The sequence below is a fragment of the Rhincodon typus genome, chromosome 15, assembly GCF_021869965.1.
Source record: "Rhincodon typus isolate 14 chromosome 15, sRhiTyp1.1, whole genome shotgun sequence".
NCBI classification, from domain to species: domain Eukaryota; kingdom Metazoa; phylum Chordata; class Chondrichthyes; order Orectolobiformes; family Rhincodontidae; genus Rhincodon; species Rhincodon typus.
Window position 1 is genome coordinate 47,191,885 of NC_063346.1, and position 14,920 is coordinate 47,206,804.

The 14,920-nt window shown below is 40.9% G+C and overlaps 1 protein-coding gene across 1 annotated transcript in view; it reads left to right on the forward strand.

Moving 5' to 3' along the window:
* Window positions 1-1,012: 1,012 nt before the first annotated feature.
* The window catches only part of LOC109916435 (BTB/POZ domain-containing protein KCTD19-like), a 100,912-nt gene continuing 87,004 nt past the window's right edge, over window positions 1,013-14,920 (forward strand). The window contains 3 exon segments of the mRNA XM_048605999.1: window positions 1,013-1,249; window positions 3,879-4,195; window positions 9,435-9,582. Coding sequence (XP_048461956.1) covers window positions 3,905-4,195; window positions 9,435-9,582 — 439 coding nt within the window. The 5' untranslated portion in view covers window positions 1,013-1,249; window positions 3,879-3,904.

Sequence of the window (14,920 nt, forward strand, 5' to 3'; positions counted from 1 at the left end):
TGGAAAAAAAAATCACCTGTTTCTTTCCTATCTTCTGCACACGTTGTACTTAGAAATATTTAATACACAGCTGCACTTTTTTCTTGAGCCAAGTGTCTTATCACCAGAACATCATAATCCCAAATTGCAATTTGTGCCTGGAATGCCCCTATATATACATAGTGGATTTACATACATGCAGCATAACACAGATTTATCCTCCATTACATTCTCTCATTCTTTGACTCCACCTAATACCTTGTTGTTCCCTATTCTAGGGTGAGGGGATTCCTACACTACCTCTGTAGTTTATTAAACTCCCAATCCCCCTCTTTGTGAAGGCTTCTACTCTGGTGCGTGATCAATCCCTATATAGTTGGCCTACTCTGGAATGAGTGCCATCAGCCACTACTCAACTTCTGGAAACCAGAACTAAAGTTTGTGCTGCCACTGATGTTTCCTGCAGATATGTTCGTCTGGATAATGGTACGTCCATGACTTCACACATACTGCAGGACAAACACTCCAACGGGCCCTTCTGAAAAGCCATCCCGTAACTGTATTAACTATTTATTATTCTAAGAATCAATATGAACTTATGAAAACCAAACATGCTTTCTGATTTATAAAAAAACAGAAAAAGGGATTAGAGACTTAAAAACAATCTTATATCAACTTTAATTTCAAAAACTAGAAATACTGACAAATTCTCCAGCAATCTGCTTCTATCACGTCGCTATCAGTCTCAGTGCTGATGGCCCACGATTCCCATCTTCTTCTCCCGCATGGAGACTATTTCCGACAGCAAACCTTAATTGAAGAATCCCATTCCTCCCTCCCTCAATTCCCACAGTGTGGCAAATTCCCAGATCCCCCGTCTGTCTGTCGCAATCAGGTAGCGTCTCTTCCCACTCTGACCTGATTGCTAAGACAAAATAAAAACTTTTGCTGACACAGACAGAAAAGCTGAAAGCAATCCACGTGACATGGTCATCTCAATCAACTGGAAACAGGTCGGTTTATGATTACTTACACATGCTTGACCGGTGCCGGTGACGGGCATGCGCGGAAGACGGAGATAGAGCTCGTGCCGAACGATGCGCCTGCGCAGTGGTTCCACAGTGCTCGAGCTTTGCTGGACGGTTTTGTTCAAAATGTTTGGAAGGGCCTCGGGAGGGAATGATAAACGGACTCAAACTGACAGTATCACTGAAGCAAATAAAAGTTGTGCGCACCATAAGCGGGATCGAGAAACCTTTAAGAAATTGAGGTAAATGCGATTTAGGCATAGTTAAGCATATCACAAACGATTTAATGTGTCCTTTTTTTTAAAAAAAAAGACATCTATATTGTTTGGCACGCGAAGGTGTGAAGCAAAGGTTGCTGCGTTATTGTAGGCGACTGACAACTTCGGTGGAAGAAAGTCTTTACGCAATGGGTTCGGTTTCCACCGAGCATATCACACACCTCCAGCTCAGGATATATCTGGCACCCTGCCTCCGAAACACAGCTAGCTCCCCAACTGGACCAGGCAGGTATCTTCGTGCAGTAAAGGGTTTAAGTGAGCAACACAGAAGAAGTAGCTGTTTTAGTTTACTCCACCTCACGGTTGCACTAACGTAGCTGCTGTTTTGTGCGGGCAAGTTACATTTTATGCCTTTCTCTGATGGGAAGTGTGACAAAATGTGGAAGAAATTGTTCCCTAGCCTTTGCAAACTGTGCGCTTAGGTACTTTGGGTGATCTGGAGTGAACTAGTTCGGCTCAGATTTTTCTGTTTTAACAGTTTAAACAGTCTGCCATCTTTGGGGGCGACGTTCTAAGAAAATACAGATTTGTTCTTTTGCTGAAGAAGGAAAAAAAGTGACCCTAATGGCTGTCACTAACGGCCTGAACGAAGGAAGTTCAGAGATAAATGCACAGGTGCCAGCTCAGATTTCTCACATGCCGTGCTTTAAACAATCTCAAACTCAACACCCAATTACTGACCCTCATCTTTAGTTGTAACCCTACACAGTGGTAACGTTTGTCACAGCAACATCATAAATACAGAAAAACTATAGTGTTAATGGTTACTTCGAACAAAAAAGTAAAAATAGTTTACAATTTGCCATCTCTGGGTGTTTTATTACAAGTCGTGTTATTGGAGAGTTATCTCTAGTTACCCCAGTCTACTTTGTGCATTGATTAACTAAGAGAAATATGGGGCTACTCTTAAAAGTGTAGACATTTTAATTTTCTCAATGAAGTTGTTTCCACAGAGAGGTTCTTTATGACTTAAGTTGCAATGGATGGAAATGTTCCTTCAAGATTAACTATAAATGATTGTGGTGCAACGGTCTTTCACATTAGAACTGTAAGTTCAAATCCAAGCTGGGTTTGTTGGGCTTAACACCTTTGGTGTACCCAGAAGTGTCTGTCCTATAACGCAAAATTGTCCCTATCTTACCACTGGTAACCTGCCCACAGAGGTGGGTGATATGGTAAATGACAGATACTGTGTGGCATATTGGAACACTTTTGGGATGTGCTGATTTAGGAGTAGAGGAAACATTTTGGGGAAGGGCAAAGAAATTCTTATTTTACATCTTACTGGAAATATTTGCTTACAATGGACTGCTTACACAACACACAAATTCCCCTTTGGATAATAAAATTAAAATGATCAAATGCCATAGATTCACATGCCTTCCTTGGAGAACATTGTGCAACAGTGGAGGGATTTACAGGCTGTCTAACATTCTGACAGGATGTGATGTGTTTGTTCTTTCTACAGTTCTAAGTAGCTTTATACTTGCTCCTGGGGGTTACCAGAGTGCTTTATTTAATTCCATAGCCCTTGTAACAGTTGGATGGGGGTTGCGGTGCTAGAGGAGATCAACCAGTTGTATCATAGAATCATACAATACAGAGAGGCCCATTGAGTCTGTACCACTTAAAATACATTATTACCTACACTAGGCCATTGCCTTGAATATTATGACACTTCAGGTGCTCATCCAAATACATTTTAAATATTATCATAGAATCCGTACAGTGTGGAAACAGGCCCTTCGGCCCAACAAGTCTACAACACCCCTCACAGCATCCCACCCTGACCCATCACTCATAACCTACCTCATCTACACATCCTTGAACTCTATGGGCAATTTAGCATAGCCAATCCACCTACCCTGCACATCTTTGGACTGTGGGAGGAAACCAGAGCACCTGGAGGAAACCCACTGACGTGGGGAAAATGTGCAAACTTCCCACAGACAGTTGCCCGAGGGCGGAATCAAACCCAGGTCCCTGGTGCTGTGAGGCAGCAGTGCTAACCACTGAGTCACCATGCCGTCCTGTTACTGGGGACCTCTTGAGGTTTCCTGTCTCGACTATCCTCCCAGGCAGTGCATTCCAGACCCCCACCACCCTCTGGGTGAAAAAGCTTTTCCTCAAATCCCCTCTAAACCTCTTGCTTTTCACATTAAAATTATGTCCCTTTTCAGAACCAGATTTGTCTCCAAGTACCAAGAAATGTCTGGAATGTGATTTAAACCCTGCACCTTTTCACATAGCAGGAGTGTTACCACTAAACCAAAGGCTCAGTTCTGGAACATCTACTGTGTAGTGTGTTAAATTCACAGATGTTGATAATCATAAAATGGCAGAGAGTCACCACTTAGAATGGAGTTCTTAAAGGATTTCTCACTCGGTAAGCATTTGAGTACTAGTTTGTTTGTATGTGAACTTTGTAATCCATTGAGAGAGGAGGAAGGTTTCCTGGGTCTACATTGAGTAATCCATTATGATTCTGTTTGTTTAGTAAAAAATGTATTTGGTGCAAGCTCTATGAAATAAAATAGGCTATAAATTATTCATTCTAAAGAGTTAATTGTACTACTTTTCTTTTAAACTTAAGCTGTTCCATAAAAGGAATGAAATATAATGGCATCAGAAGACTATCAAGAAGAGGATGCTTTTTGCTTCAATGTAGGAGGATGGTTCTTTTCAATTCCAAAGTCAAAACTGTTACAGTTCCGTGATTCAGTGTTATGGCAAGAAGCTTCCAGCCTTGTTCATTCTGAAGATGCCAGACTTTTCATTGACCGAGATGGATATATTTTCCGTCACGTCCACTATTATTTGCACACATCAAAGCTGTCTTTTTCCTGCCTTTCAGAAATTAGCTTGTTGTATGAACAAGCGACAGCAATGTGTTTGACTTCTTTGCAACAGGTATTGACTGTAGTTAATTTGTAGATGAAGACATGACTACAAGGATGTAATCTAATCCATCATATTATTGTGTTTGCTTCCTTATGCGTTGAAGATTATCAAAGTAAAACACACAAAATAGAGACGAATCGGTAAAGGTATTGTATGCTGTCTAAAACAAATATCTAACATAGATACTCTCCATGTTGATGACTGAATTCAGTGAGCATGATATCATTAAAATTTAAACTGGAAATGTAACCCAAAAATATTAATCAGCTGACTTCAACAGAATGTATCATCTACCTAAAAAGGATAACTAGACTATCAATTGTGTTGACATTTAATATGCAAAAGATATTTATCTGTGAATTTGAGTAATGAAAATTGCCAAAATTTTGGCAATCAAAGTGGAGACATTGAGCAAGTACATTCCAGGAAGATTTCTCTTGTTTTAGATTCACTTTGAGTTTGGTTTGTACTATTGCTACAATTTTAATACTGTTTCCTGATTAATTAGTAAAGAGTTGAAGGGTTCTGGGGCGCAGGCAGAAAAGTGGAATTGAGGGGAAGATGAGATCAGCTGTGATTGTGTTGAATGGCAGAGCAGGCTCGAGGGGCTGATTGGTTACTTCTAGTTCTTATGTTGTTATTCCCCTGTTGTTAGTTTTTCTTAAGCATATTAGTTGCATTGTTGCATTTTGGTAAGGGAAACCATGGAAGGACTTATACAGTTAATGGTAGGGTTATGGGGAGTGTCGCCAAACAAAGAGAGCAAGGGGTGCAGGTGCATAGTTCCTTGAAAGTGACAGGTAGACCGGGTGATCAAGAAGGCATTTCGCATGCTTGCCTTCATTGGCCAGAATATTGAGTGTAGGAGTTGGGATGTCATGTTGTGGCTGTACAGGATATTGGTGAGGCCACTTTTGGAATATGGCATACAGTTCTGGTCACCCTTCTGTAGGAAGAATGTTGTTAAACTTGAGAGGATACAGGAAAGATTTATAAGATTGTTGCTGGAACTTGAGGGTTTGAGATGTAGGGAGAGAGTGAATAGACTGGGGCTATTTTTTCTGGAACGTCAGAGACTAAGGAGTGACCTCTATTTAGGTTTATAAAATCGTGAGGGGCATGAATAGGGTGACTAGCCAAGGTATTTTTCCTAGGATGTGGGAAGTCCAAAACTAGAGCGCAAAAGTTTTTAAGGTGAGAGGGAAAGATTTAAAAAGGACCTGAGGAGTAACCTTTTCTTGCAGAGGGTGGTGCGTGTATGGAACGAGCTGCTAAAGGATATGGTGGAGGCAGGTACAATTACAACATGTAAAGGGAATATGGGCCAAATGCTGACAAGTGGGACTCAGTCTGATTGGGATGTCCATTTGGCGCGGATGAGTTGGACTGAAGCGTCTGTTTCTGTGTTGTATGACTCATTCCTGTTATGAAGTCAGTTTCCCATTTAACTTCCATCAATTAGCCTTAGGATGTCCAGTCTTGTTCCAACCAGAAGCATGTTATTGTCTTAATGTCACTTCATAGGTCTAGCCTTTCTCCCTTATTACTGGGGTGTCCAACTGTTTGCACCTTCAAACTAGTACCTCCTACTGCATTTGCAGGTTTTCTATTCTTCCAATGTCCTCGTGGAATCCTTATGACCAACTTCCCTCTATGATTTGTCTCCCCCATGACTGTCACCCCACATGTAACTATCTATGTGAGATATCGTAGGTATCTAGTAGAATTGCTGCTTTTTGAATCTTTGCTTTTTTTCACATTTCTTGTATCTTCCTTCAATTCAAGTTTCTCTCTTTTTTTCCCTCAACACCAGTTTTTGATGTCTCACTAAGTTGTAGCGAATTCTAGCTACTACTTATCCATTTCAGGTTTCCCTCCTTCTAATTCTAAATGTTGGATAGTTACTTTAAGCATCTCTTCCTTATGAAATCCTGCTTTTATTTCTTCAATCTATTTGTTAACATTTTCAGTTTTTAGTCAAAGATTTCAAATAGTCCACGAATATGTCTTCTGTTTACAAAAAACTCTTAGCAACATCCAAAGCTGTTCTTGAAAATCCATTCCATAGCAATAAGCATCACCATAACACTCATGTTTTATGTCTGGAACCTCCATGTACCCATTTCTTTTATCAAACCAAATGCTTCTTAAATTCAGTATGTGCAAATCTCAGTCAAGAGTCCCCATTTGTTATGATCCCAGCTGATGGTACTACTGGACAGGTCAGATTCCAGAATGAAACCTGGCTTGGTGACTTCATTAGTTAATTCATGTACTGGCACTCACTGAGACGTATACAGGGCTGCAGATTTTCTTCGACAACAGAACAAAACTTAATTCAACTAAAACAAATTTAAAAATCAAACCAGGCTATCTAAACATATACAACAGCTAGAATGATCTTGAAACAAAGTTTCAACTGTTTCCTGACAGTATATGTTCCAGAGACCCAAGTCGAGAGAAATTGCACACTTTACGGTTCTACTTAACTGATTCTTGACAGTTTATCATGAACTGTGAAGACAGTTCAGTAAATCCTTAACAAATGTGGTAACTTGTACGTTTTACAAATAATTAAGTGAATTTTAAAGATTCCTGAGTCCGCTCTTCCATAAATTTGTTCTCTATTCCGTTTCTGATCACAACTCAAAACAGTATCACACATTCTCACATGTATAGTGTTCAGCCAGAACTGGCAGATATTATACATATTGCGAAATATCTGGATGTCCTATTTTGCGTCAAGTTAGGATATGTAATGCATATGAACACAGTAAATGTGGTATTAGTCTGTTACTACAATGGAGTGAACCAACCAATTTTCAAATTATTTTTGATGTTTTGCAACAAAACATACCTTTATTTACAGATTATAAATGTGTGTTCATACATTTTTCTGTAGTGGAAAACAAATTCAAAACTGAACTGTCTGCCACTTATTTCATTCAGCCGTCTAGCTATCTTTACTGTTGGCTAGGTTAATAAACTTTATTAGAAAATATTGAATAATTTCAAATTATTTATACTGATTGTAATATATGAATGAGATGCGATGTTGACTTTTGGAGTGGTACGCAACAGTGTTTTCGTACTATTAAAAATGAAGTCAGTTTCTCAATGCTCAGTTTCTTTTTAAAAATTAAAACTTCTGGAAAACAAATTAAATTTTCAGGACTGTTTGAAACAAATGTTGGGTAGAATTGTAGTCTGCAAAATATTATCTTTTTCTCCCATGTTCATATGCTTTACAAATTCAATTTGATAATCTCATGCTAAAAAAATCCTTCAGCATTTGAATCTACAATATACGCAGCTGAATTTTTAACAAATTAGTATACAGGTATTTCTGCTATAATGCGTGTTTCGTTAATGTGAATTTGCTGTAATGTGATTGAATAGTGGATGTTGTTTGGATAATGCAAACTTTCTACTGTGCAATGTAGTGATTTCCTGTAGCGATTTCCCTATGATGCAATTTTCTATAGTGTGAAGTTACACAACGCAAAATTGTGTTGTAGGAGAAATACCTGTATCTCAGTTTTGGCACTGAAATCATTAGGGAAATAAAGCCTTGGCAAAGATCTGTAGCTTGGGTTGTGGGTGAGGTTGTTAACTTGCTCGCTGAGCTGGCTTGTTCTCGTTCAGACATTTTGTCACCATGCTAGGTGACATCATCAGTGGAGCCTCTGATAAAGCGATGTTGTACTACTCCTCTTGGAATTTATATTGTTTGGTCCGTTATAGTGAGTAGTGTCATTTCCAGTTTTGATCTGTATGGGTTTGTATATGGGGTCCACATCTATGTGTTTGTTGATTGCATTACGTGTGGAGAACCATGCCTGTAGGAATTCCGTGCGTGTCTATTTTTGGCTTGGGCTACTATGGTTACCTTGTCCCAGTTAAACTGATGGCCTTCAATTGTCTGAGTGTACCAATATTAAGGAGAGCTCGTCGTGCCGTTTAATCACATCTTAATCACTGTTCTCTCAATCCATTCTAATGCATTTATAAATTGTTTAAAAAGTGCATGCCCCTCTGATTATTACAAATTCAGTACTGTTTGTTTTAAAGCTCACCACTCTGTTTGCCTTTTTAGTCATTTTCTCAACCTGCCCTGTTATCTTTAATAATTTGCGTGCACATACCCGCCAGGTGTGTCTGTTTATGCACTCCGTTAGCATTTCACCCTCTGATGTATTTCCATTCCTTGTTCTTCCAACCAACCTGCATCATTTTATAATTCTGTGTATTAAATTTTATCTGCTCCCTGTCTGCCCATTTGAGATCTTATCATTGTCCCTCTCACAGTTGAGAGCACTTTCAAGTGTTGTCATCTGTAAATTTTGAAATTCTGTTTCGTACACTCAAGCCTAAGTCGTTAATATATATCAAGAGTAGCAATGATCCTAGTATTGACCCCTGAAGAACACTAATTTTTGTCTTCCTCCAGTCTGAAGGAAACAACTGTTCCCTGTTACACAACGAACTTTATATCCATGCTGTCACTGACCCAGTTATTCCATGAACTCCAATTATGTTATAGTTTATCCAGCTTCCTTTGCAAGTCTGTGTGCACCACATCAACTGCATTGTCCTCACCAACTCTCTCTATACCTCATGAAAAGTATAATCTACTTAATAGGCTATGTTGCCCAGTTTTGTCCTTTCACCCTGTGGGAATGATTATTTCAAGTTGGCGCTGGCAAAAGAGATACTTTCAGACTGGTAGTATGTATTGGAAAATTAAGGATATACTGCAGTTTGCACTTATGACACTGATATGCTACAGGGGTTTATGGTTGCTTGCCACGAACATGTATACAGAGCTACCTTGAATGTCTTATATATCTATTAAGCACAATATTTTACAGAGAAATTATACTACAAATGTAGTAGTATTGAAGCACCATGCATTGTAGGGCATGATTGTACTCTTGAGCTTTCCCACTTCTCAAGTTTCCATTCTTCGATTTTTGGGTTACTGTTGGACATGTTCCTAACTGAATTACTTTGACCTTCTTGCGTAGTTTTGTTGATTGCTGTTCAGCAGTGACAGAGGTCTGAGAGCAGATCATTTGCTTGACTTCTAAGCTCTGAAAAGATGTGTTCAGGAAAATGGGGGAGGAAGGAAAAAGGTAAACCTTAATTTACAAGAGATTATTAATAAAACTATTTTATGAAATTAAGCAGGATCACATATAAAGTGATTAACAACTTTTATAAGCTGTACTGATTTAAACTTTAATAGGCTTTGGATAACATGAAAGAAAGTAAACATCATTTACGCATACGGCCTGAAGATGTACCAATCACTAAAAGAGCAAGCAGGAATTATTGGAGAACACGATGTAACAGTAAACCTTCAGAGTTCCAAATCAAAAGTCCAGCATTTTCAGGTAGTTATAGCTTTCATGAAGATTCTTTCTTCCAGAGTTTTATTTTATTGTCATCACTGGCATAACCTGAAGTAGGTATGATCATAAAGATCTTGTATTTATAAAATATCTAATGTTAAATATCTTGACAGTGCTTCACATAGAGTACTTTGAATTGCAGTCACTATTATAGGAATGTGAGGAACATGAGCATCAGTACTCTACAGCTTGTCAATCCTGCTATGCATTCAATATAATCTTCACTTTGCTGTCTACTCCCCATGGATGTATTGGAGATACATCCTCCCTAAAATCCACAAACAAGACTGTCTGGGCAGACCGATTGTTTCAGCGTGCTCCTACGCCACAGAACTCTCTTCCTTCCTTGACTCAGTCTTCTCTCCTCTGGTCCGATCCGTGCCCAAGTACACCCATGATTCCTCTGATGCTTTACGCTGGTTTCAAAACTTCCAGTTTGCTGGTTCCAGCCGCCTCCTCTTTACCATGGACGTGCAATCTCTTTTCACATCCATTCCCCATTAGGAGGGTCTCAGGACTCTCTGCTTCTTCCTGGAGCAAAGACCTGAACCATCCCCACCTACCACCACCCTCCTCCGCTTGGCCAAGCTCATCCTCACCCTCAATAAGTTCTCTTTTAACTCCTCTCCATTTTTATCAGTTAAGAGGGATGGCCATGGACTCTAGTTATGCCTGTCTCTTCACGGGGTACATGGAACATTCCTTGTTCCAGTCCTATTCTGGCCCCCACTCACAGCTCTTTCTCCAATACATCGAAAATATCATCGGTGCTGCTTCCCTGTCTTGTCTGGAATTGGAAAACTTCATCGATTTTTGCGTCCAATTTCTACCTTGCCCTCACTTTCACCTGGTCTGTCCCTGACTCCTCCCTTCCCTTCCTTGACATTTCTGTTTCCATTTCTGGAGATAGACTGGCTACTAATATCCACTACAAACCCACTAACTCCCACAGCTACCTGGACTATACATCCTCACACCACACTTCCTTCAAAGACTCCATTCCATTCTGTCAGTTCCTCCGTCTCCATCGTATATGTTCAGATGAGGACAGCTTCGACAAGGGAGCCTCTGAAATGCCCACCTTCTTCCTCAACCGAGGATTCCCCAGCACCGTTGTCAACAGTGCCCTCAATCGGATCCAACCCATCTCCTGCACTTCCGCTCTCACCCCTTCTCTTCCCTCCCGCAACAGCGATAGGGTTTCCCTTGTCCTTACCTACCACCCCACCAGCATCCACATGTAGAAGATCATCAGACGCCATTTCCGCCACCACCAGACACACATTCCCCTCCCCTCCCTTGTCTGCCTCCCGCAGGGACCGTTCCCCCCGGACACCCTGTCCACCCATCCCTCATCCCCAACCCCCCCCCCCCCCCCCCAAACAGTCTTATGGCACCTTCCCCTGTAACCGGCAAAGGTGCAACACCTCCTCCCTCCCCAGTATCTAAGGGCCCAAATCTACCTTCCAGGTGAAGCAACACTTCACCTGCACTTCCCAGAATCTAGTCTACTGCATTCGCTGCTCACAATGTGGTCTCCTCTACATTAGGGAAACAAAGCGTAGACTGGGTGACCGCTTTGCAGAACATCAACGTTCTGCTCACAAAAAAGACCCTGAACTACCTGTTGCCTGCTACTTTAATGCACCACCCTGTTCCCTGGCCAACCCCTCTGTCTCTGGCTTGCTGCAGTGTTCCAGTGAAGCTCAACACAAGCTGGAAGAACAACACTTCATTTTCCGCTTGGGGACCCTGCAGCCCTCCGGACTCAATATCAAGTTCAATAATTTTAGGGCTTAAACTCTCCCATGTCCCAGCCCCCTACACACAACAGGCCTTGTTATCACATAGCCTGCCATTACACTACCTGTTGTTAGTCACTAACAGTCCCTACTAACAGCTATTCACCCTCCCAGCCTGATTGTTATCCATTCCTTTGTCTGTCCAACTGTCTTTCTCTCTCTTAAGGCTCTATCCTATTGTTTACTCCCTATCTCACCCACTACCCTATTTTCTACATATAAACTGATGTTTTCCTAGCCACCATCAGTTCTGAGGAAAGGTCACCAGACCCGAAACGTTAACTCTGTTTTTTCCTTCACAGATGCTGCCAGACCTGTTGAGCTTTTCCAGCAACTTTGTTTTTGTTGCCAACTTTTAAATTTGACGCCACAGCCAGTGAAGGCAAGCACGCTGTATGCCTTCTTGACCGCCTGATCACCTGTGTTGCCACTTTCAGGGATCTGTGGACTGTAAGGCCAGATTCCTTTGTATGTCAATGATTCTAAGGGTTGTGTCATTTATTATATAATTCGCACCTGAATTTGATTTTCCAGAATGTATCACCTTACATTTGTCTGGATTAAACTCACCTGCCATTTCTCTGCCCAAATCTATAATCTGTTGGTATCCAGCTGTGTGCTTTGACAATCCCCCTCACTATCTGCAACTCCACCAGTTTTGGTGTCATCCATAAACTTACTAATCAGACCAAGTACATTTTTCTCCAGATCATTTCTAGATATTACAAACAACAAAGGTCCCAGCACTGATCCCCATGGAACACCACTAGTTACTGATCTCCATTCTGAAAAACATCCTTCCACTGCTACAGTCTGCCTTCTATGACCAAGCCAACTTTGTAGCCATTTAGCCAGCTCACCATGAGACCATACCTTTTGTACCAGCCTGTCATGAAGTACCTTATCAAATGCCTTACTGAAGTCCATGTAGACAACATCCACTGCTTTTCCCTCATCAATCATTCTTGTTGCCACCTCAAAAAATCTCAATCAGGTTGGTGAGATGTGATCTTCCCCTCACAAACGCATGCTGCCTATCACTAACAAGTCCATTCGCTTCCAAATGTGAATAGATCCCATCTCTCAGTATCTTCGCCAACAGTTTCCTCACCATGACATCAGGCTCACCACCGTGTAATTACCTGGATTATCGCTGTTCCCCTTCTTAAACAAAGGAACAACATTGGCCATTCTCCAGTCCCCTGGAACCTCGCCAGAAGTCAGAGGATACAAAGATATCTGTTAAAGCCCCAGCTGTTTCCTCTCTTGCCGCTCACGTTATCCTGGGATATATCCCATCTAGCCCTGGGGACTTGTCTGCCTTAATATATTTCAAGGTACCCAACACCTTCTCCTTCATTATGTTGACCTGCCTGTGGGTATTCACACACCTTTCCTGAAACTCAGCATCCATCTCTTTGGTCAATACCGATGTAATGTACTAATTAAAGATTTGACCCATTTCCTCTGCTGTCACACACAACCTTCCTCTTTATCCTTGATGGGCCTACTCTTTCCCTGGCTAACCTCTTGTCCTAATATATGTATAAAATGCCTTGGAATTCTTCTTAACTCAGCTGGCCAAGGACTTTTCATGTCTCTTTTAGCCCTCCTAAATCCCCATTTGAGCATCTTCTTACTTTCTCTATATTCTTCAAGGACTTTGTCTGTTTTTAATTGCCTAGATCTTAGGTATATTTCTTTTTTTCTTTTGACTAAGCTGATAATTTCTCCTGTCATCCGTGGTTCCCGAATCCTGCCATTCCTGTCCTTTATTTTCATAGGAACATGCCTGTTCTGCACTCTAATCAACTGGTCTTTAAAAGACTTCCATATGTCAGATGTGGTCTTACCTTCAAACAGCTGCTCCCAATCAATTCTCCAATTGTTGCCTAATTCAGTTATAGTTGGCCCTTCCCCAATTTAACACCTTTATCCGGGATCTAAACTTGTCCTTATCCATAAGTGTCAGAAAACTTACGGAATTATGATCAGTATTCCCAAAAAGGTCTCCCATTGAAACTTTGATCGCCTGGCTGGTCTCATTTCCTAATACCAGGCCCCGTATGCAACTCCCCTCCCTCTTTTGCTTCCTCTGTCTCATCTAAAACATTGATAATCCAGAACATTATGCATCCAGCCCTATCCTTCTTTTAACCACATCTCTGTGATTGCAACAACATCTTAATTGCATGCATTAATCCAGGCTCTACGTTCATCCTTCTCATATCTTATACTTCTTGCATTGAGGCAAATAGAGTCCAAGCCTCCAGTTCCGCTGAGCTCAGCAACCTCTCCCTGACTGTACTTCCTCTTACCTATATTTACATTAGTTTTAAGCTCTTCCACAATCTCTATACTAACTGACCTGCCCCTCCGCTTCCCACGCGAATTTAAACCCTCCCAAGTGGACCTATCAAACCTCGCTGCTAGGATATTAGTGCAACCCATCCTTCTTGTACAGATCCCACTTTCCCTGGAAGGCAATCTCAATGTTCACATTTCTGAAGACCTCCCTCATACACTAGCTCTTTAGCCATGCGTTCAATTGTACTTTTGCCGCTGTTCCTAGCCTCAGTATTATGTGAGATTACTACCCTGAGGTCCTTCTTTTTGGTTTACTACCTAGCTCCCTGACGTGTCAGTGCAGGACTTTGTCCCATCAGATGACAGCAGCAACAGCCAGTGTACTGGCACCACAACAGGCCCTGCTGTAGAGGACAAGGACAAAGCATAGTGGACCAAAAGTAATTGGAGAGTTGATTGTCAGGGACACAGATAGATGTTTCTGTGGCCACAAGAGAAACTCCAGGAAGGTATGTTGCTTCCTCGTGCCAGGATCGTGGATGTCTCTGAGCAGGTACAGGGCATCCTGAAATTGGAGGGTAAACAGAAGTCATTGTCCATATTGGCACAAATGACAGGTATGAAGAGTGACAAAGTCCTGCAATGACACTTCAGGGAGCTAGGTCCTTAGAATATTAACATTTACAAGTTTTCCTCATTTTTAAAAATATTCTGCTTTCTTTTCTTATTACCTTAAGTGAATACCTCACACTTCAACATGATTCATCTTGCCATGTTTCCCACTCGCTTAACTCAACCATATTTCTTTGCATCCTCTGTATCTTCCTCACATCTTACTTTCTACCTAATTTTGTTTTGTCAGCAAAATTAAATATATTACTCGCTGTCTCTTCATTTAAGTCACTAATATATATAGTAAACAGCATATACCTCAACAGTGATCCTTATGGCACTTCACTAGTCACAGCCTTACAATTTGAAAGTGGCCTATTTATCTTACTGTTAGATTCCTGTTTGTTAATCACCACTCTGTCCATGCAAATCTATCAACCCCAACTTTGAGTCCTTATCTTGTGTATTAACTTTGTATGTGGCACCTTATCAAATGCCCTTTGGAAATCCAAGTATACAACATCGTGAGTATTGCTGTTAAAAGAATTTGTTAAAAGCCTTGTTTTGCACTCATCAGAAAAAATTCACATGGAATAGCA